A 23,111-nucleotide genomic window follows, 5' to 3' on the forward strand; every position below is an offset into this window, starting at 1 on the left:
CCGCCCCAGCTCCCTGCCCTGAGCCGCACTGCGCAGGCTGAGTCACTAGGAATGCTCACTTCTCCAGTGACTAATGGCAGCAGCAGCCGCTGGAGGGGGAGGCTGGCGCTGACGAGGCAGTAAACAACCCTCCGCCACCCTGCTGCCTGGTTACAGGGTATCCCTGGCTCCCAACCTGGGCAGCCTGGAGCTGTCTCCGGTGAGCAACAGGGTGGAGGGGGCAGGGCAGGTGACTGCGGGTCCGGGAGCAGCGGCACAGGACAGGGAAGTCACAGGTCTCCTGAAACACACCGTCCCCGGCCCAGGCCAAGCTGCTGAAAGGAAGCCCGCACCTCCAGGGGCTGTGCTCTCGGGGCAAGCATGGGAACCTTCCACGTCCCTATGCACGTAGCTCTCTGCCTCATTTTCCCTGAGCCCCTAAGGGCACGGTCACTAACAAGTCCCGGATCCAACATTAATCCTGCTCAGGGGTCCTGATCCCAAGTGTCCGGATCCCATGATTCCCATGGGGTTTGGTGTTCTCTGAAGACACAGGCTGGGAGGCAGGAACCAGGCTTTTCCTGGGTATCTGTGACTGTGGACTGTGTAAGAACGAGAGTGCCCACTGGAGGGCGCCAGACACTCAGGCCCAGCGGCGAGGCGGGCTGGAGGCAGACGGGGACATGTTGAGCCTTCAGCTTTGTTACCTGGTGGGGAAGGTGGCCGAGTGCTGAGCACCTGCAGTCACCTGGTGGGCGGGAGGCGGGGGGTGTTTCCCACGTGGAGAAGACCTCTTGGTTTTGGCACCTCAACCTTTTCTCTTTTACAGATGGGGAGAACACTCCCTGCCAAGGGCTTGAAGGATGTGGGGGAGGGGCAAGGAGGGCAGGAGCCACACGTTGTCTTTACACCCCTGAGTAGCAGGAGGCATGGGGTCTCGGGCCCGGTGCTACCATGGTGCACGTCCACCCGCGCCCAACGCGAGCGGGCCTGCCTTTCCGCTGGAAGATGCACCACGGCCTGGCGCCCAGGTGGGGGCCCTGCGCATGGCTCTCGCCGGGGTTTAGGGACCCCTCCAAGGGTTGCTAAAAGTCAAGACACCCCCTAGTCTTCCACCAAAAGAGAAGGACTAACTAGGGAGGGGAGGGGGTGCAGGGTCCTCGGAAAAAGGCCTTCACCTGTGGCCCGTCCCTGACCTGGGCCCGCCAGGCAAGCGACCTGCCCATCAGGGTGAGGCGCTGGAGGTGCGGCCTGGTTTCCTCTTGCTGCTCGTGGAGAGAGAGAACTTCAGCGAAGAACTCTTGGACGACAAGGGACCTCATGCGAAAGTTGGGATTAACCAAAGAGCAACGGAGAGACCGAAACGGGAATTCCAGCCAACAACCGGGGGTGCCCTGCATTCCTCCCTCGGGGGCAGGGCTGGGGGCAGAGAGTGACTGAGCCCCGCTTCCGGTGTGGGGAGCAGGGCGGGGCTGGCATGAGATGGGTCTCCAAAGCCCGCGACTGCCTCCCGAGGGAAGAAGTGTTGGGCCATCATGCGGGGTGGCAGCGGCCTCACCTGTGCTCGGATCAGGGACTCAAAGCTGGGCTGGAAGTAGTCCAGTCGGCTGTTGTAGAACCGCGGCATCTCATCCAGGAGCTGCTTGTTCTTGGCCTCAAAGTCATCCCGCACGGGCCGAAGCTCTTCTCGGGCCTGAGGAGCAAGACTGTGGGTGGCACAGCTCTTGCTGGCTCATCCAGCTTCCTGAGTGGGGCACGGGGGGTGGTGGAGGTGCTGTGTGTGTGTGTATGGTGGTGGTGGGGGGAGTCAGGACATCTGGTGTCTTGGTCCCTGGGTGAAGGAGGAACTTGGCCTCCGGTCCCTGGGTGAAGGAGGAACCACGTGGGCCCCTGTCTAGCCCCAGCCCCTTCTCCCCGGTACCTGGTGGAGTTTGGCCAGCACCGGCCCTGTCTTCTCCTTCTCCTCGTACTTCTCCACCTTGGCCTGCAACCTCCTGTAGTCCTGCAAGGCCTGCTCCCGCCGCTTCACCGCCATGTTGAGGCTCGGGAAGACGCTGCCAAACCTGCCGGACACAGTGGGTCGGAGACGGGACTGTTCTTGGAGCTGCAGGCTGGCAGCTCATCACTCATTCAAAAATATGTATCGAGCGCCTACCAAGAGCCAGACTCTGTACTAGGTCTTGGGGATCTTGCTGTGAACGAGATAGATGGGGCCCTGGCCTTGGTGGGGCACAGGCTGAGAATGTCGCCTTGGGGTAAGGCCAGGGCAAGGAAGACAGGGTAAGGGCCACTCCACTGACCTGGGTAAGACTCAGAAGGTCATGAATGCATGATGCCACTGATGCTGCCACTGCCCTTTAGCCCCCACCCCACATTTCAGAGACCTGTGCTACAGCATGGAGGAGCTGACCTGGTACAGCTCCTCCATGCTGTTGACCTGGTACAAAAAGATTCAGGTTCTATTAATTAGCATCAGGCATCTCAGAAGAAACAAAAGACAGATGAGCTAGCAGAGCCAGGAGAGCTCTCTGGACAATCACGGAGGAACAGGGGTGGACAGAGCTCAGGAAGCCATTTGAGCAGATGGAGACAGCACCCCTTGGGAGTGGGCCCAGACCCAGGGGTGCTCCGGGAGTTAGGCCAAGGGCAGCTGCTCTGAGGGCTGGTATCAGAAAAGCTGGGAGATCAAGCTTCTGTCCAACATCTTCTATTAGAAAAGTGAAAAAACTGAGAGCAGGGAGATGACATGACTTGTCCAAGGTCACAATTAGGTAGTGACGGTCCAGCAGGTAACTCAAGTGTCCCAGCTCTCCCTCTGGCACCTCCCTACCACCTCATGCTGCCAACAGCAGGTGACAGACCTGCAACCGAAATCTACTCCCATATTACTCAGCCATTAACAACAAGTGAAGTGATGCCATTTGCAGCAAGATGGATGGACCTAGAGATTATGACACTAAGTGAAGTAAGCCAGACATAGAAAGACAAGTATCATATGATATCGCTTATATGTAGAATCTAAAATATGACACAAATGAACTTATTTACAAAATAGAAACAGACTCACAGACATAGAAAACAAACTTGCGGTCACCAAAGGGGAAAGGGTGGGGAGGGATAAATGATAAATTAGGAGTTTGGGATTAACAGATACACACTGCTATATATAAAAGAGATGAACAACAAGGTCCTACTACATAGCACAGGGAACTATATTCAATATCTTATAATCATCTATAACAGAAAAGAATCTGAAAAATACATATATATACACACATGCACATGTACGTATACATGTATACACACCTGTATATATACATATATATACATGTATATCTATAACTATATATAAAAAACGGAATCACTTTGCTGTACACCCGAAACTAAGACAACCTTGTAAATCGACTCTACTCCTATTAAATGACGACAAGCTACTCCCAGCCTTTTCTACCAACTCTGCCGGAAAAACAGGAATCCTCATGTTCTACTGTTGAAACAGCCAAACTGTCAAACCAAATGTTTGAGGAAAACGACTGCAGGAGCTCTTCCTGCCCCACCAGGACTACAAGAACCACAGGGCAGTGCTAGGGTGGCTGTTCAGAAAGAGCAGCAGCAGAGGCTCTGGCATTTTTGGCACCGTGGGCGTAATCTTTGTGACTAGGATCTTCTTTGACTGGGAAGGGCAACACAGTCTTGGGGTGGACACAGGGCAGGACCGCATCCCAGGCAGGCATGCTGCATTCTCCTTGACTAATGAGTGTGGGAGGAGGCCAGGCCAGCCTGCAAGCAGGTTTTCTGGAACTGGACAGAAGATGGGGCAGCTTCCTTGAACACAAAGCCTGAGGGGCTGGAGCGTCTATCTCGCAGCTGGGAGCCCGAGTGGCCGGTGGAGCCCCGGCCTCAAGCCGAGGTGACGGCGCAGTGGTTATTCGGGGGGGTTGCGAAGCACACAGAGGGAGACCCAGGACCAGAAGCAGAGTCGGTTCTTCCCAGAGCAACTCAGAGGAGATGAAAGATGGGGCAGGAAAAAGCCTCAACAAATCAAGAGTCCACGTGACATAAGAGTAATGAATACCTCTGCCAGAGAACAGAGGATAGACACTTGACTGACGCATAATGCCCCAAACAAAGCTATAGGCCCAGGCAGCAGAGTTTGATGAAACAGGTAGAAGGGCCACTAAAGCGGATTCTTCTCACTCTGGGTGTCCGTAATGGGCTCACCACGTAGCTGGAGATGCTAACGTGGGCCAGACCACCCACGCTTCTCCGAATCCTCTCCGAATCCTCAGTCGCAGGCCCCTCTACACGGCAATCAAATCAACCCCTGAATGACTGCTCTGCCGGGCAGAAGACGCAGGCCTACTTGGTGCTCTGCAAACTGGACCAGCCACGCCCAGGACACAAGGTTCCCCTGGGGTAGGGCTGAACACGCCCGGGACGGCTGAGACCCTCTGGGGGAGCTGGACTCACTTCACTGCTTTTGCCTCAGGCAGTGCTACAACGGGGTCTCGGATGCCAGGTGAGGCCCTCTCCCTCGCCGGCGGAGAGGCATGTGGCTCAGGGGAGCAGGTGCACCTGGGCCTGGGAAGCCGCCACGCCACCTCCCCCTGCACCCCATGTCCTCGGGGAGGAGGGCGGCACGGGTAAGGAAGGAATGTGCGGCACGGGCGTCATCCGCGGGTGGTCAAGCAGCTCTCGATACTCTGACCCCGGCAGCACTTGGACCAGTGCTCACAACCCTCTTCCCCCCATAAAGTCCACTGGGCTTTATCTCCAGGGCCAGGGTCGGATACAACGGCAAGGCTGACTACAACACGCTGGGACTGGGCTGGCCTACAGAGGGTGTAGAAATCCAGCCCCAGGGCAGGTCCTGAGCCGAGGGGGAGAAGGCGTGGATCCAGGGCTGACTGATTTCCAGGCAACCTCAGGGGACGGGTGTGTCCACAGGACACTACCTTCGGCCTTCCGGAAGCAAGACCACGTATCCTCTGGGGGGAGGAAGCGGCTGCTCTGGGAGGCCCAAGGGAAACTTTGGTCAGCACGCTGACTTCCACCTCCCACGGCAGACAGCACCCTTAGCTGAACCCAGAGGCCGCAGAGGGCTCAGCTTGATGTCCGCCGCTGCCGAGGGACGTGACTCCCTGGGCCCTGGGCCTCGGGACCGCCCGGGTAGGTGTCACGCCCTTCTCACAGTAAAGCAGGGAAGCTAAGGTCAGGCAGGGGAGATCAGACAGTGTAATCGGAGGTAGCTGACAAAAGGGGGGGTGGGGACCGAACTCTGTAATCCCTGGCTCAGGTCACTGCCCCACTGAGGCCACACCGCCTCGTTTTCCGCTTAGAAGTAACAGGAAGAACTCTGCCAGCTCCACGTGCCAGGGGGTATAAACACCAGGGTGCTGTTCGGGGAAAGGGGCTCCTGGCAGCAGACACCCCTCCTCGTGTGGGGTGTTTTAGTGCTGCCCCTACCTTCTCGTCAGGGCAGGGAAGCTGCAGGGAGGCAAGGACAAGCATAGGCTGGTCCCCAGAGCCCGGGCCCCTTCCAGACATGCCCCTGGGACCCGACAGGGTACCTGCTGACTTGACCTGACAAGGATGGGGTGATCCAGCTCTCCCTGGGGCACCAAGCCTGCACTTTTATGGGGCTGCCACGAAGGAGCAAGGCTGCGGGCCCAGAGCCTCTCTGCTCAGTGCCCGGCGTCCCCCTGATAATTAGTGGTGAGGGGCACATGGGAGTCCCTGGGCTAGGACCCCAGGAGGGACTCTGCCCTCCACATACAGCGCCACTCCAGCCCACGATACCTCCCTCTCCGCTCAGGGGAGTGCCCGGCTCTGCCACTTTGAGAGTTCAGCTCCATTCCTGCTTCCGCAGAAGGGGAAGAGACTTGGAGGCACAGGCCTGTCCTGTCCAGGGCTCTCCCCACTCCACTGCACTGCCCCGCCTCGGCAGTTATCATTCTGGTCCGTTTCTCGGGGGATGCCGCATGGCTTCTGCGCTACATCCTAAGCTCCTAAAGTTTGAATCGCAGAGAAGGGAGGACAGGGCTGGGCCTACCCCAGGCGCTCCTGAAGCTCTGCCCATTTCTTGCCTGTCCTAAGGTGGGGCGGCAAATGGTCCTCAGGGTAAGCGTGGGGTGAAGAGGCATCAAGAGGCGGAGGGAAAGGGGGAGGGAGGGAGGCTGGCTGGGAGGTGGGGCATGCCTGCCATTCCTCAATCTGTGCCCACACAGCCGGGATCTTCCACCCACCAGGAAAGGGAAATTGAAAGCATCCCCATCCCACCCTGTGAACACGGCCCAGAGACTGGGGGATTAGAGGCCGAGCCCCCTGGGGGGAGGCCGGGGGCGGCGGGGTGGCCATGTGGCGATGTTCCTCAGCAGAGGACAGGAAAGCTGCAGCTTCCTGTTTCCGGTGCTGGGGTCCCTGGGAGCTTCTCTCCTGGCAAGAGGCGGCAACAGGCAGTGCCGGGTTTATGTGGTTGGAGGAGATCGCATGTCGGCCACGGGATACAAAGAAGCCAGCCGGGCAGGCAGGCAGGCAGGCCTGGGGGGCTTGGGCAGAGGTCAGCGGATCTGCTGCGGAGATGGTGGCCACCCCCTCGGCCACTCACCCACCTTCCTGGCAGGTGGTGCGCGGCTGGAGTGGTGGGAAGCAGCCGCGATTTCTCTCCATTTGGCTCCAGAAGCCAGGCATCAGATTTCAGGCCCGCCTCGGTGGTGGTGAAATCAAGGTGGAAGTCAGTCCCCAGTTCTCTGGGCTGGTGTCCCCTGCCTAGTTCTGCCAGCCATGGGTGTGCACGGCAGCCTCCGTGGCAGCCCCTGGGACCCCCGTGGGCACGGTCAGCTCGGCCAGGGGTCCTTCCCACCCAGTTCTGAACCCTCAGGCCTGGAGACGGGGTCACAGAGCTACAAGCAGCGGAGCTCTTTCCGACGCTCCCTCCTGAGCTACTGGCCTGCCCAGCACCCTGCTCCTCACATGACCCTGCGACCTGGGGCCGAGCAGGGGCTGGGGACAGGGGCCCGGGGCAGGAGCGGGGAGGAATCCCTGTGGGCCAGGTTCTGCCTGCCCTCCACGGCTAAGCCTCCAGACAGCCCAGCTTAGAAAGAGCTTTGCCTAACCCCACCCCTTGGACCTGAACAGGGAACAAGAGCTCAACAACCTGAACGCCAGGGGTCACAGGATCAAAACCTGCTCTCTCCATCGCCCTCCAGGCCCTGATCCAGGCCTCATGGTAATTAGCACAGCCTCATTACCCAGGCCCTGGTGAGGCAACTGCCAGGGACCACCACAGAAGAGGTAATAAAGTGCAGCTGCTGGGCTGGAGCGGGAGCCTCTCTAGGCCGGAGCCGAGCTGGGAGAGGCCAGGGAGGAAGATGAAGTGATTCGGGAGCTTCAAGGCAATGTTCCTGCCTGTCTCCCGCCCAGCGCCACCCCCCTAGGGGACCCGGGGAATAGGCCTGTCTGATCACTGACCAGAGCCTGCTGGACAGAAGATGAGTCTCACAGAAGAATTTCTGACCCTGGCAGGTCATGAATCGGGGGACCTTCCCAGGCGGGACCCCGCTGCAGCGCCCTTTCCCGTGTGCGGCCACCCCCCCCCCCCACCGCTTCAAAAGCCACGTGCGGCAGGCAGCTGCTTCCCCCAACCCGGCCGAGCGAGATGAAAGGCCTCACTCATCTCCGTGGAGGCCCGGCCAAGATCTCTGCTAGCTTAACTCCACAAGCTCTGGTCCCACTGGTTCTCGGTCAGGAACAAAGGGACAATGGCAGAATGACCACAGGAGCGCCGGCCGGCTACTGTGGAGGATCAGACAGGCCCTGCCACCACTGAGCGTGCCTGGCCAGGCAGGTGCTCTGGAGCTACCGGGAGTGTCAACCCCAGGGCCACAGATCAGGGAGCTGGTGTCCCCTGGAGGTTCCTGTCCACCCTGTGTGAGTCTGGGGACAGGCTGCCAGAAACAATATTCGGTCCCCAAGTGGCTGGTTGACCTGCCTGTCCAGTAACTGCCCTCAGGCCTGTGGTCCCCCCGATGACCTTTACTCACTTTTTTAAGGGTTCAATCACAGTCTTTTGTATCTGGTTCACCTGTCAAAAGAAAAACCCGATGGCGTCAAAATTGGGGGGAAGCCAGGGCTTCCCTGGTGGTGCAGGGGTTAAGAATCTGCCCGCCAATGCAGGGGACACGGGTTTGAGCCCTGGCCCGGGAAGATCCCACATGCCGCGGAGCAACTAAGCCCATGTGCCACAACTACTGAGCCTGTGCTCTAGAGCTTGCAAGCCACAACTACTGAGCTCACATGCCACAACGACTGAGGCCCACGTGCATAGAGCCCGTGCTCCACAACAAGAGAAGCCACTGCAATGAGAAGCCCACGCACCGCAATGAAGAGTGGCCCCCCGCTCTCCACAACTAGAGAAAGCCCGTGCACAGCAACGAAGACCCCACGCAGCCAAAATTATAAAAAACAAAAACAAAAACTGGGGGGAAGCCAGACTCTTCCCAAAAGGGGGAGCCTCCAAGTTCCTGAGAAGAGAAAGGGAGCAGGGCAGGGGTACCCCGAGAGCCCCAGGCAGGGAGACACCCCTAACTGCCGCTGGAGTGAGGCAGAGATGACAACCGGGGAGCCTGAAGGGTGACAAGGCGCACCGGCCTTGTCCCGGGTCAGTTCTCATTCTGTGAAGCCGATGATGGCCTTGCTCAGTGAGGAGGCTGGGCGGGCAAGTCTGAGGGGCTACAGGCGTGGGTGGGCAGAGCCGGCCTGAGTCTCCCTCGTGGCCCCATGTGAGTGATGTGAGCTAGTGGGAGCTACGGGAAGCAGCCGGTGCGGGGGCAGGGTGGCCAGGGGAGAGCTCACAGGGCTGGGACACTCAGGTGTCCAGAGAGGAGACCAAGCCCCGATAAGGACTCCATGCAGCACTCCGCCCAGAAAGAAGCCTCGAGGAGGGACAGACCAAGAACCCAGTCACCTTTTCCTGGTTGAAGGCATCCATCCGCTTCATGGCCGTGTCCAGGGCTGTCACCATGTTCAGAAAGTCCTGGTCTTGCTCGCAGAGGGGATTGGAGAGCAAGTCCAAGGATATCTTCACAGCAGACTTGGACATGGCTGTAAGAAGTCAAAACTCAGTGAACCAATGACAGGGCATGCTTCAAGGTCTTGTCCTCAGGACTCCCTGTCATCCTTGGGGCCAGAGGCCTGCATCCGGACGACCTCCATCCATGGCCACAGGCCATAAACTACACAGTACCCCAGAGGCACAAGACACCAGTCCTTATGGTGTAATGTGCATTCCTGATACTGCTCTGGGTAATTCTTTTGAGCAGATTTACCTGTTGCAATGACTTACTTTCCAAACTCTGGATTATAACAGAATCATTTGGGCAGGAAGCTGTAAGAAGTACGTATTTCTAGCTCCAAAGATTTATTTCAGTAAGCCTGGAATCCAGGAATATGCATTAAAAAAAAAAAAATCTCCAGGCGGTTTGGATGTGAAGCTTGGTTTGGGGCTCCCTCACAGAAAGAGTAGCATGGTATCTACACCAGAGAGGCAAACCTACTGTACAGCTAGAGATAAGATTTTAGGCTTTCAATAACTCAACTTTGCCATAGATGACACCCAAAGAATGGGTGTGTTCCAATAAAACTTTATGGACAAAACTAGGCCGGATTTGGTATGGCGAGGCAACCTGTTGGCAGCTTTGGAGTTCTTGGTCCCGTGAGAGTTTTCAGGCCTCCATTACCAGCAAACGAAATCCTAGAGGGGCAGGAAAGGCTGGAGAAGGGCCTTGCTTGCCCCACAGTGTCTGTACCAGTTTCAGGGGCTCACGGGAAAACGTGTTTTTGATCTCTTATTTTATGTCATTAAATTTAAGATGCTATTAACTGTAACACACACCATTATTGCATAAACCGTGAAGAAAAAAAAAATGCTGCCCAAAAAAAAAAAAAAAAATGCTGCCAATGAAACCAGAGCACACTACTAAGTGTTATATACCTTGATTTCTCTTGAATCTGGGGGTGTGCTGCAGCCCCCTAGCAAAAGGGCAAAATATGAGAGAAGACTAGAAATGTAAACTTCCCAGAGATGTTGAAGCAACGGAGGCAAAAACCCTCTTAAAAAAAAGTAAAGTGACTTTGTAGGCTTAGGAGCAAACTCACGTGTCATTTGACTGGATTATGAAACGGTCACAGACTGCGTAATTAAAAGATAGAAAACAAGGACAAAACTGGAAATGTTTTTGAAAAATTTCTTCCCCTAATTTTTTTTTAATAGTTAAGGGAAAACCCCCCAAAAGTCAGGGGTTGGGAGGGAAGACTTTCTTCCCAATTTTCCTTTTCTTTCCTAACGCCTCCACATCTTCACGCCGATGTCTCTTTGCTAGAACCATCTGAAGTCAATGAACGGTGAGAGTCTGCGGGGCGGCCCTTCGTCTGGGAGCCCCGCCCCGAGGCATCACGGGCCTGTGTGAACACAGTAGGGTGCCGTGGCCTCCACTCTCCTCTGCAGCAGCTCACATCCCTTGTTCTACCTCTACAGGGACAGGGGAGGGGCATGGTCAGCCCAGCACAAACCGGGAGGCTGGCGGGCTTCGTACCTTAGGGAGCCCAGGCGTCCTGGACCGCACGTGGGTCTCTAGAGCCCTGACACAACCTGGGAGTGCAGGGGTCGACGAGGACCTGGCAGGGTCTGGTCACGCCTACTTGGTCTTAGTTTGGACCCACAGCTTTGGATGTGAGATCCTGTCCAGGCAGCAGCTCAGGAGTTTCCAAGACCAGGAAAGGTGGAATTTGATTCCCCCCGACCGTATGGAGCAGTGGTTCTCAAAGCGGGGTCCCTAAGCCTCACCCAGACCTGATGAATCAGAGAGTCCTGGGGTGGGCCGGGCGACCCACACTGCAGCAGGCCCTCACTGACTCTGATGCCCCAGCCAACAGTGTGCGAGGCTCTCTGGCCTGGACTGGGGGATGCAGGCTTTGGGGTGGGTGAGGGCGCCACTGTTTCAGGAGGGCTTCCGCTGCCCAGACTCCACGTCTGACTCGGGCCAGAAGCAGCCAGAAATCCTAGGTGCCAGGGGTCACCCATTTGTCCTGATTTCTTTGTTAAAAACCTACACTCTCTACAGCCAGACTCCAGTTCATAGATCCCTGACGTTCTGTCCTTTCCGTTCACGCCGAGTGCAGCTGTGTGGAAAAGCAGGAAGGAAGAGAAGCACAGGCCACAGCATTTCCCTACTAGAAAGACAGCGGGGGCCACAACGAAAGATGGAACCCAGGCAACTCGGGGCTAACTACAAAACAGATAGCGGACAGACTGAAAATCAGACCCGTGGCTTGCTACACACACAGTCTGGAGACGCCGGGGTCAGAAGCAGGGGCGGTCGTGGCCAGACCCCCCCCCGCCCCCATCCTCTGGAGGAGCACTGGCCGGAGGCTCTGGGGCACAGACCACGGGAGCCGCCCTCCACCCGCCAGCGGTGGCTGCTGCCGCCCCAGGGAAAGCAGGGAGTGGTGATCTGCTAAGTGAAGGGCGACCGCAAGCCACTTCTCAGGGACATCTGCGGGGCACCTACTAAGGGCACTTCCTTCTAAGCCAGCCCCAAAGGGACTGAGCGAGGAGGGTGTCCACCTCTGCCCCTCCCCCGTCCAGGCCGGGCACGGGGGACGGGCCGCCTACCCAGGTCGGCGTCCGTGCTCTTCTTCATGTCCTTCTGCAGCCGCTTGGTCTGCTCCTCCAGCCTGCAAGGCAGGGACACGGGCCTGGGGACCTGGCATCACCCACCTGCTTCTGCCCCCGTTCTGCCCGTCCCCCTGAGCCGAGCCCCACGCGACACTCAGGTCGCCTGCCAGGAGGAGGAAGGGCCTGCTCTGCGCGGATGTCCCCACTGACTGAAGGGCCACCGCGAGCTTGGCGCGAGGCACCCAAAGGCTGAGTTAACGACTGTCACAGAGCCACCACCCCGCGGGAGAATTTCTGGCAGGTGTGAACTGAGCTGCCCTCAGCTCCCAGGGTGAGCGGACGAGGCAGCCCGGGCAGAGGGCTCTTTTCCTTCTCGGAGCAGCCCCCTCCCTGCCCTCCCTTCTGGGGGTTGACACTCACTGCTGGAGTTTTCCATACTCCCTTTCAAAGTCTCTTTCCACCTGTAAGGGAAGCGACAACTCAATCACTGGAGGAATGACAGCAGGCTGGAGAAAATCTGTCACCTACGAAACTCCCTCCACGCCCTCCCCGCACCCCCTTCTGCAGAAAACACCACCATCCAGTCCACACAAGCACCAGCACACCGTTCATGACAGAAGCCCTGTGTTCCCAAATTAGTTAAGTGTTTGACTTAGGTCAAAGGACGTCCCTCCCAGACGGGCCAGCCAGGCAGGTACCAGCGGATCCCGGCTGGCTCTGTTCTTCCACCTCAGGGAGCGAGGCTGGGCTGTGCTCCCTCCCCTCCCCTGCGGGGTCTGAGTAAGGGGCTCAGAGCGTGATAGAAGCTCATCATCGGGGAAGAGGCAGGGCACGGAGGAAAGCGGGCGGGTTGGAGTCCGGTCCCGTCCCTGCCGCTCAGCAGCTCTGGGGCTGGAACGGCTCCCCTCCCCTCCCGGTCCTGGTTTCCTCACAGGTCCAGAACCTGCTGCGTTCAGGGTGGATCAAGAAAGACCAGGTATCCCCGCTCTGTGCGCTGGATGCAGCCATCACAGATATGATTACCGACTCGGGCAAGGCTCTCTAAATTCTGGACGAGTCATCAGATTTCCCTGATGTTTAGACCGAGTGGGTATGCGCCCTGACCCCAGTTCTTCAGCCTACAGGGCAGGTGAAGCCAGGAGAGTCACTTGCACTTCTAGAGCCTGAATCTCCCCATCTGTAACGTGGGGCCCGGGCAATGGTCGCAGGAGAGTGGTCTGCGGAGTCCTGATGTCTGAGGGCCGATAGGAGGACGGAGCCCCCGCCTCTGCTTTGTCTTCTTCCAAGGAGGCCGAACAGCTCCCTGCATGCCTTGTTGAGGCACCACACGCTCCCATGACCGGCTTCTCCTCCTCCATCACTCACCTGGCAGGCAGGTGCGCTGACGGCCCTCACCGCACTGTGGTCACCGGGACAGAGGGGGAGTCACCTGAGCAAGGTCACACCACTAGTAAGCGGCAGGCCTGGGGTCTGAACACGGGCCAGGAGGCCTGGCTCCCAGGCCTGCGTCCTTTACCGTCATTCTACCTAAGGGGGAAAAGCTCTGGCTGATGAACTAAAGCCATGACCTATGAGAGCACCTTCCTGGCGGCTGCCCCGAGACTCCTGCCAGGGAGAGCCGTAAATCCTGGCTATCACAGGCTGGAGGTGAAGGAGTGTGAATTTGCAGTGATCATCAAAGCCCCGCTGTGCCTCACCAGGAGTCTTCTAAAACCCCGTTGGCCTCATGCTCCATGTTTGGATTAAGGTAAATTTGACAGTCGTAGACTGGCAGAACATTATTCAGGCCAATTATTTCACGAGATAAATGAGAATGCCACCCAGAGGGGGGAAGTGATTTACATCAGGACACAGAGCTAGTGTGTGGCAAAGCAGGGCTAGAATTCAGACTCCTAATCCAGGCCTTTTTTTTTTTTTAAACTGCATTCATTAATCCCACAAACATTTATTGAGCACCAACTAAGTGTAGTGCATTCTGCCAGGTGCCAGGGATACACTGGTGAATAAAACAGACATGGGGGCTTCCCTGGTGGTGCAGTGGTTGAGAGTCCACCTGCCAATGCAGGGGACACGGTTTGAGCCCTGGTCCGGGAAGATCCCAAGTGCCTCGAAGCAACTAAGCCCGCGAGCCACAACTACTGAGCCCGTGTGCCACAACTACTGAAGCCCGCGCACTTAGAGCCCGTGCTCCACAACAAGAGAAGCCACCACAATGAGGAGCGCATGCACCACAACGAAGAGTAGCCCCCGCTCGCCGCAACTAGAGAAAGCCTGCGCGCAGCAATGAAGACCCAACACAGCCAAAAATAAATAATAAAAAAAACCCAAAACAGACACGGGCCCTGGTCGGGAGATCAAAAGAACACACACACACGTGACGGGGGGCTGTGGGGAGCCCCATGGAGGGCAAGGAAGGGCCCAGTGAGGCCTGACGCAGAGGCCCTACTTAGCATCCGACCTCAGGGCTTGACAACGGGGCTCTCTTGCATGGAGACGGCTCGCCTTCCTCATTTGAACTGTAAAACTCAGAAGCAGAAACACATGGTCTTCCCCTTACCTTATGATCCTAACATCTGGGACCTTCTACAAAGTTGTGAAGTAAAACTCATCACTGGGAATTCCCTGTCAGTCCAGTGGTTAGGACTCTGCATTCTAACAGACGAGGGCCCAGGTTCAATCCCTGGTCCCAGAACTAAGATCCCAAAGCCATGTGGTGCAGCGAAATCAATCAATCAATCACTGGTGCCCTAGCCTTCTGCCCTACAGTCTTTTCCTCTCTTTTCAACAGACCCACTTCTTCTCCATCTGGGAACCCAACATTTTCATCATCACCTTTTGTATGACCCACCAAAAGATTCTCTCAAGAAAAAATTCACAATTCACTCCCGCTAAAGTGCATGTGCCTGATAAAAGTTTAAAGTGCTACCTAAGTCGGGGGATTTGTAGCTGGACAGGAATCAGAGTCTTAGCTGAAGGTCTGAACAGGTGCTGGTGTGACCGTGGATGGGAGATTTGTTCTGGAGCAAATGCGCCTCGCCCTGCCCTTTGGAGTCCGCACTGAAGTTAGTCTAGTCCTTTTTTCAACAGCGCCCGGGGGCAGGCGGTGGAGGGGAGCAAGCAGACAGAAGATATGAACTCTGATACTAGATGAGGAGCTTTAGAAACATTTCCAACATTTTGAGCCTCGGTTTCTTTTCTAATAAAATGGGATAGTTTCACTTGGTCTCAGCCCATGGGAATTTCAGGTGGCTGACAAGGCAGTGGGCTGACAGCATCAGCCTTGCTGGCTTGTTTGGAGGATTAACGAGCACTATGTGTAGAGCACAGAGCACAGCGCCCGGCTTACACACGGGGTCTCCCTGCTCCCCTCCACTGGGGTGGTGGGAGGACCGGGGGTCTGAGGAAGCAGTCTGGTCTGTGACACAGAGCACTCAGTCAGCTGGCAGGTGGGGTAAAGCCTGGGCCCTGTGCCTAGGGCCACAGAGGGGCCTCCCTCCACTGGACATGTCTCCTTTCTTACTTTGTAGGATGTGACAGCTGAGCTGAGTCTTTACGTCGCACAAGTATTTTTTCTGCCGAAAAGATGAAGTTGAAATTAAGGATGCCCTAGCCAGGGTCCAGCTCTCCTGAAGACCAAGAGCAGAGTGGGTGGGTGGGCGAGAAGGGAGGCGAGGGCCAGGCTCCCCTCGCTCTCTTGCGCAATCCCCAGCGTGCTGTGTGGGATGTCAGGGAACACCTGGTCTCCCGGGCTGCCACTGCTGGGACTTGCACAGAGAAGGACCGCAGGTTTCCAACTGGCTGAGGAGAAACTCAGGGTCTCACGCTGGAAGCGGAGAAGTGTGTCGGGGTGGGAGCTTGAGTCTTCTGCTCTCCCAGCTCAAGGCCATCTGACAGCCTAAGAGAAGGTCAAGAACGCTTCACCTCTTTTGTCGGTAGCCAGCTGGTGTTGCTTCCACAGCTCACTGCTCCTGAGGTCTCTCTCCTCCCCAGGGGAAAGATCTGAGAGGCACAGCACCGGGATTCTAGGCCCTCAGACAACGGCTGAGGGGATCAAGGGACACACTGGAGTCTCATTCCAAGGTATATCCGTGCAGAGGGAAGGAGCCAAATACAAAAGATCTGAACATCTCTGGATGCTTGATGCCTTTGCCAAGAAGGCAACTGGACCCCAGTCAACAATGCAAGTGTAAACACATGTGCACGACTGTCGGCAGGTCAGGGTGGGCTGGGTCAGGCTGGCGAGGTCAGTGCAGGGAGGGTCAAGCACCGAGACCGCCCCAGCAACCCCTGCATTCTCGGAGGCTCAGGGCTGCAGGAGGGGCCGTGCTGCTCACAGCTTGTCCCCAGGGCCTAGGTCAGGCTGCCACACGGCAGGAGCTCGGTGGTTGTTAAGTGAATAGTGGGCTGAGTTCCCACCCACTCACACTCATGGTGAAGGGAAGAGGGAGGCCAGCAGGCAGGGCCAGGCTCTAATCCCGGGGCTAAGCGGAGCCAGACTGGACCTGAGGGAGAGTGAGCCCTGTGCCTTCTGAGAAGCTCCTCTTCCAGGGTGGCTCAGGGTGGAGAGCAGCCTGCCTTTGGTTTGTTACAAAGGGTCCCTCCACTTTGCACGTGAAAACCCTTCTCAGGTGAAGGCGCGACCTGCAGGGACTCCCATCTGCCTTGACCTTCCAGAGCGCCTGCCTACCTGGGAATCTAGGTGTGTGCGACACCCAGGGAAACCCTTGCTTCAATGTGCGAAGTCTTCCATCATGCCGGTTGCAGAGGGAGGTGCAGCTTCTCTTTGCCGTACCAAGATGCTCCAGCTCCTTCATGAGCTGGGGCAGCGGGAGGGGACTAAGCAGAAGGTTAGGACTGGAAAGTGGGGGAGTGTTTGTCCTTCCATTTCAGCCCCAGTGGTCAGCCCCTGCAGAGAACACACCCTTCCAGCCAAATCCTTGACAATACTGGAATCTGTGTTAATAACCTGGGCACAGCAGAATGGGGAGGGCAAACGCACAATGCTTTCTTTGTGTCTGATGGTTGGGTGCCTTGAGCCAAAAATCTCCTGAAACTCCCTGAAGATAACATGAGCTTTTCTTCCCATGACAGGGGTGCCACGACTTCCAATAACCCAGACAGCCACATCTGCTCCCCTCCCCGAGAGTGCCTGGACAGGAAAAATAGAGTGCGTCACCCATGTTCGGGGGCAGCTGCCAGAGATGCTGAGACAACTGCACAGCCTCGGCCTGTTTGGGGGCCAGGAGGGGGCTTGTGCGGGGGAGGGTAGGGAGACTCCGAAGAGGTAGGGTCTTGCTACATAGACTTCAGTGCCTCTGGGGAGTTGAGGAAGCAAAGGACTCTGTTCCTCGTGAGAGATCAAAGGCCCAGCCTACCATTTCATCGTACTGGGGGATCCAGCTGCTTGGGACAGGCTGCGTCCTTGGTGGTTTATTAAGAGTCAAATCAGCTGTCGTCTCGTAATGCAGTTAATATTTACTGCGGGCTCACCACGTGCCAGGCACTGTGCTAAGTGCTTCATATGCATTACCTCGTGTAAGATGCATAATACTTACATCAATGACATAGGAGCCAGTATCATCCTCACTTCACAAAGGAGAAAATGAGGGCTCAGGGAGGGTAAGGAACTTGCTAAAGGTCACGGACAACACGTGGCAGGGCCAGGATGGGAATCCAGGCAGGGAACCTTCCAAATCCAGTTTCATAACCATTCCTTGATGCCCAGTCTGTCTGGAGGAGCTGATGCCAGGTGTTAGAGGGCTACAATTCCATCCCAAACACGACGGATGCCAGGAAGGGAAGAGGGAGGCCATGGGCCCATCCACAGGCACAGAGATTGTCCATCTGCCCTTCCTCCGGGGAGTCCTGGCCACCCCTTAGAGTAAAAGACCGAGAGACCTTTCCAACAACAAATTCTGGCAAGGAAGCTAGAAACTGCATGCTACCCTATACTTTTCCGTGGAGAACAAAGGCTATTTCCATCAAGGTTGGGGTGTTAGGAGAAATTTTTGTTTGTTTGTTTGTTTTTTGGTAGTGAGTGCTGGGAATAAAAGACCCTTCTCGAAACCACTTCCCTTTCAGATCTGCCCTGGATTAAACTCTGGAGACTCAAAGCCACACCTTCCCACTTCCTGTAGCTGGCTGGAGCACGCCCAGATTCTCCGCGCTTCAGCTGAGAGCCTCCACAGCTGGTCAGCCTCTGCATGGGAGGTATACTCTGAGTCTGTCCTTGGCCTGCCTTTGCTTGAAAAAAAGGGAGGGCTCTTTTAACATGGACCCATTTCCTTTTAAGTGACCTAACTTTGGATTTCCCAAAGATGGAGCCAGTGCTCAGATGCGTGCTGCACTTCCCCTCCCGCCAAACCCAGTTCAGAGTCCGGAGCTAAGGAGGGCCAAGGTTATAAGACAAGAACTGTCTTATAAGCGGCTGGGATGACAGTCCAGGGCCTCCAGCAGGCTGACAGTGCTAACCTTACAGATATAGTCTCTCACGTTAAACCCTCAAGAGCCTCACCCACATTGGTGGGTGAGGGGTTGGAGAGGCCATTCTTTTTTTTCAAATTAATTAATTAATTTTTGGCTGCGTTGGGTCTTTGTTGCTGCACATGAGCTTTCTCTAGTTGTGGCAGGCGGGGGCTACTCTTCGTTGCAGTGCATGGGCTTCTCATTGCAGTGGCCTCTTGTTGCGAAGCACGGGCTCTAGGCGCGCAGGCTCAGTAGTTGTGGCACTCGGGCTCTAGAGCACAGGCTCAGTAGTTGTGGCACCTGGCCTTAGCTGCTCCGTGGCATGTGGGATCTCCCCGCACCAGGGCTCGAACCCGTGTCCCCTGCATTGGCAGGCGGATTCTTAACCCCTGTGCCACCAGTGAAGTCCTGTGGAGAGGCCATTCTTGACTAGAATTCCAAAACCTCAGGAGATCTTCACAGCCCGAGTGAGCTCGCGTGAAGCTATGGTAAGTGTACGAAACGGAGCCTCAAACTTGAGTTCTAATTCCAGCTCCATCAGAATTAGGTTTATGAAACGTAATTCTTAGAAAGTCACAAAAACTCCACGGGCCTTGGTTTCCTCATCAGGAAAACTCAGAAGGTTGGACTGGATGATCTCTAAGGGCTTCCAGTGCTTTTTTTTTTTGGCCACACTGCGTAGCTTGCAGGACCTTAGTTCCCCAACAAGGGATCGAACCTGGGCCCCCTGCGGTGGAAAGAGTGGAGTCCTAACAATTGGACTGCTAGGGAAGTCCCACAGTTCTAACTTTCTGAGAATCTAGATTCTCCTCCTCTTCCATTGTGGCAATAAAACAGAGACAAAAACTGTGGACTTACAAAGGGGTAGGATTCAATCATGCCCTCCCAGTGAGTGGCTCCGGGTCCTGGCTAAGAATGAATGTAGCAGCAGAGAGAAGGGGACCTGGACATTCCAGGGAGGCTTTCTGGCCTTTTACGCAGCCTGAGGGGGCGGGAGATAGAGGCCTGGGACGTGTCCTTGGCGGGAGCCTATGTCTCAGGAACCCTTTCAGGAAAGTGCAGACTGTCACGCTAGACCCCAGTGCTGGGCTGTTCAGAAGCAGGGTGTCTGTCCTCACTTTGTAACCCACCTCTTCCACCTGCCCAAGGAAGGGGAGGGGCCCAGGCTGACCTGAGGGAGGAAAGTGTCCCAGGATAGGAGGGCCCTATAAGCCCCCACCTGTGTGAGGTTCTAGAGCAGCACGACTGGGAATAATAAGGCCTGGGTTCTGCCTTCCCAGCACCACCATTCACTGAGTCAAAGCTCCGGTTCTACACAAAGGCCACGTGAGTCTCGGAGTGAAAGAACTGGTTACTCACTGTTTTGGGGACAATCTGTTTCTTGGGCTGCCCAATCTTGAAAGGAATCCTGTAAGACAAAGAGTCAAAGAGAAAGGTTAGGAGAAATGGGGAAGGATGTGGCTGAAAAGACTTGATGAGGTACGGCCACTTCCCCCCTGGAAGGAGTGCCTCACTCCCGGGACTCGTACCACGTGCCTGCGGGTCTAGGACCATCAGCAACCAGGCTGGGCTCCAGGAGAACGGTCCCCCATGGACAGAATCAGATGGAGGTGCCCCAGGGCATCTTTCTCTGCAATGTCTACATACATTGCAAAGGTGAAGGCAGGAAAGGTGAGATACTGTACTAGTGACAGTCACTACAAACCTTGTGTCTTGAGGAGCTGCGAAGTCAGAGGTTGCAGGCTCACCTGGACAGCTATCATCCTTGAAAACATGCCTTTAAAAAACACCACAAAGCCCACTATCGTCTGTAGCAGGTGCTTCCCTACTTCTCTATAGAGAGACAGACTGTGGAGGGCTTTTTGTGGGGCTGGGGAGAGATGACGAACTGTAGGAGCACTGAGGACCAGTCAGGCTGGGTTATTTCCCGCGAGAACTGACAACATCTAAAGAAAGCTAGCTTGGAGAAGAATCTGAATCCAGTTCAAGTCTGCCCTGAACTTGCTGGGAAGCTCTGCACCACAGGTTCCCCACTTGGAAATGGAAGAAGGTGTGGCATAATGGAAGGAAGGTCATGGCCCAGGAGTGAAACCCTGAGCGCTAACCCTGCCTCCACCCCTGAGGAGCAGGACGCCAGGAAATGACTGCGCCGGGACTTAATTTCCTACTCTGTGAAACAAGAGGGTTAAACTGGGTAATCTAGAAGCTTCCTTCAAGCGCTGAAAATGCTCCCATCCTACAGTTCTGAGAATTAAAGAAGCCACAGGGCATCCCCACAGCTACAGAAACGCAGGCTTCTCCCACCAAGGTAGGAGTGAGTTAAGCATCCCTGGCTGGGATCAGCTCAGGGAAGAGCCCTGAGGGTGCAGGTTGGACCCCACTCTCACTGCTCTCCTTCCAGTGCTCAGGACCAGTGGTCCCTTCCATTCAAATCTCCCGCTCCCACTCCTTCCCCCCCACCCCCTCCACCAGGCCCCTCCCTCCACACCCCCCTCTCCCCAAGCCTGGCTTCTCTTGGCCCATACTGACCAACACTGCTGCTAAGCCCAGTGGTATAATTAACCACCGATAATAACCCCAGACAACGATCTGGTTGAGAGGATGGGCCAGCCTGAGTCACAGCAGTTTAAATTTAATTTCTGGAGGACATCCTGTTTATTGTTAATCCAGCCCCGTAATTTCGGAGCGTTAACCCTTTGGGGGCTGGCTGATTCACGTGCCTTCTGTAAACAAATAACCTCTGGCTATGTAATTACCAAGGGAAGGTAAGCTATGGAATTGAAAAGGAAAGAAAAAATGAAATTGCCATTTCCCTCGCTCAGACCTGAAGAAGAAAGGTTAAGGGGACAGGAGAGCCTTAGTCCTCTCCCCCCGCAACAGTTACTTCTGCCCAAATCAGGGACTCGAGCTGACTGACACAATGGTTTTGGACAGTGAGCAACTGCCCGCAAGGACCATTTTGGTGACAGTGCAAATGAGGTCCTGGTGGCATTGCAAAAAGACCGATCCTGCTCTGTGTGAAGCATGTTGCCATATAAAAAGCTCTGGACCAGGAATCAGAAACCCTGGTCTTGGGCTTCCCTCGTGGCGCAGTAGTTGAGAGTCCGCCTGCCGATGCAGGGGACGTGGGTTCGTGCCCCGGTCCGGGAAGATCCCACATGCCACGGAGCGGCTGGGCCCATGAGCCATGGCCGCTGAGCCTGTGCGTCCGGAGCCTGTGCTCCGCAACGGGAGAGGCCACAACAGTGAGAGGCCCGCGTACCGCGAAAAAAAAAAAAAAAAAAAGAAACCCTGGTCTCTGCCTCTGACTAGTTTCTTAAACAAACTATAAAACAAAGGAGCTGGACTACGTAGCCCTTTCAGCTTACCTAAAACTTGAATTCTAAACTGAATCTCCATTCCAAGAACATGGGGAGCGGAATGCGCATTCTAAAGAGCCCTCAGAGCGGTCCTCAAAGTGCCTCTAACGTGGCGTCTAGTACTACAGACTAGCTACAAAGGAATTAGGAACTTAGATTCCATTATTTGTGGTGCCACAGCCTCTCTCTAAATCTTAATTTGGAATCACAGTATTTTTAGAGCTGCAAGTTACCATAGAAATTTTTCCAGTTCAACCCTCTCATTTTGGAGATGCGGAAGCAGATCTGGAGGGGTTCAGTGACTAGCCCAGGGTCACTCAGCAACAGGACCCAGAACAAACAATCAGGGTTGTGATTTCTTGTCCAGTTTTCTACTACTCACAGTTCAATACTCTTTCACGTAGATATGTCATATGTGTTTGAAGGAACTAGGAAAAAAATCATCTGGTCAAAATACCTAATCTTAAAATACTATGGAATTTAGAAAGGGTTCATTGTTAGAAGCCTGGAAATGAAGGAGGACCGTGTTATCAGGAGGAGGCTAGTGCTGAACTGGGTGCTTCTGCACAAATGAGAGGCCGTGTGAACTGTGTAGAAGGAACCAGGCCTCTGTAATCTCACTGCAGCTACTGACAATCACCTATAACTTTATCATATGATTCTGATTAGTTTTCACCTCACCTCTTCAAAAGCCATCTCCCTGCCTGAAGAATGCCTTAAAAAAAAAAAAAGTAACTTTTGATTAGAAAAGTTTTAGCTTTACAGAACAATTGTAAAGACAGTACCTAACTCCATATATCCCACACCCAGTTTCCCTTATTATTAACATCTTATATTCATATGGCATACTTGTCACAATTAGCAAACCAATCCTGAAATATTAAAGTCTACACTTTATTCAGATTCCCTTAGTTTTCACCTAACGTCCCCTTTAAGTTCCAAGACCCCAGCCAGGTTGCCGCATTCCATTTAGTCATTGTCTGCTCAGACTTCTCCTGGTATTTTCTCAGACTTTCCCTGTTTTTGATGACCTGGACAGTTTTAAGGAGTGATGGTCAGGTACTCTATAGAAATGTCCCTCAGCTGGGACTTGTCCGCTATCTTTCTCATGACTAGACTGGCGTTACAGGTTCTGGAGGGAAGGGGTGAAGTGCCACTCTTGCCACATCATACTGAGGGCTCGAGCCATCAACCCAACTTCCTACTGCTGATGTGAGTCTCCGTCACTGGGCTGAAGCAGCCTTTCCCGGGATTCTCCGATATATGGTCCCCTCCCCAATGACCCCCCCACCTTTGGAAGGAAGCCACTGGGCACAGCCCACACTTAAGAAATGAAGAGTAATACTCCACCTTTTTGCGGGCAGAGTATTGGCATAAGTTATTTGGGATTCTGCATGGGAGATTTCTGTTCTCTATTTATTTATTCAGTCACTTATAGCAGTATAAATACATCGATATTTATTTTATATGGGTTATAATCCAATCCTACTTTATTCTGTTGCTCAAACTGTTCCAGCTTTGGCCACTGGGAGCTCCTTCAGTTGCCTCCTGTGTCTTTCTGACATACCCACATCAGTGTGTGTGCGTGTGTGTGTGTGTGTGTGTGTGTGCACGTGCGTGTGTGTGTTTTGTTT

The 23,111-nt window shown here is 55.1% G+C and overlaps 1 protein-coding gene across 11 annotated transcripts in view; it reads right to left on the reverse strand.

The window, feature by feature from the left end:
* BIN3 (bridging integrator 3) overlaps positions 1 to 23,111 on the reverse strand; it is a 44,507-nt gene that overhangs the window by 1,932 nt on the left and 19,464 nt on the right. For 2 of the 11 annotated variants that reach the window (XR_009541674.1, XM_060155627.1), the window contains exons 2-8: positions 19,478 to 19,526; positions 12,074 to 12,114; positions 11,651 to 11,712; positions 8,945 to 9,081; positions 8,022 to 8,062; positions 1,901 to 2,042; positions 1,538 to 1,672 (exon numbers count right to left, since the gene is read on the reverse strand). Coding sequence is in view for 9 of the 11 variants with exons in the window: in XM_060155627.1 (XP_060011610.1) it covers positions 1,538 to 1,672; positions 1,901 to 2,042; positions 8,022 to 8,062; positions 8,945 to 9,081; positions 11,651 to 11,712; positions 12,074 to 12,114; positions 19,478 to 19,526 (607 nt within the window). In the remaining 2 variants the exon portion in view is untranslated. Of the gene's footprint in view, positions 1 to 249; positions 835 to 899; positions 1,280 to 1,537; positions 1,673 to 1,900; positions 2,043 to 8,021; positions 8,063 to 8,944; positions 9,082 to 11,650; positions 11,713 to 12,073; positions 12,115 to 19,477; positions 19,527 to 19,823; positions 20,144 to 23,111 lie in introns of those variants that run through there. The other 9 variants (XM_060155633.1, XM_060155632.1, XR_009541675.1 and 6 more) reach the window with 9 other exon arrangements.

This window comes from Lagenorhynchus albirostris, chromosome 7, assembly GCF_949774975.1.
Source record: "Lagenorhynchus albirostris chromosome 7, mLagAlb1.1, whole genome shotgun sequence".
Classification (NCBI taxonomy): Eukaryota; Metazoa; Chordata; class Mammalia; order Artiodactyla; family Delphinidae; genus Lagenorhynchus; species Lagenorhynchus albirostris.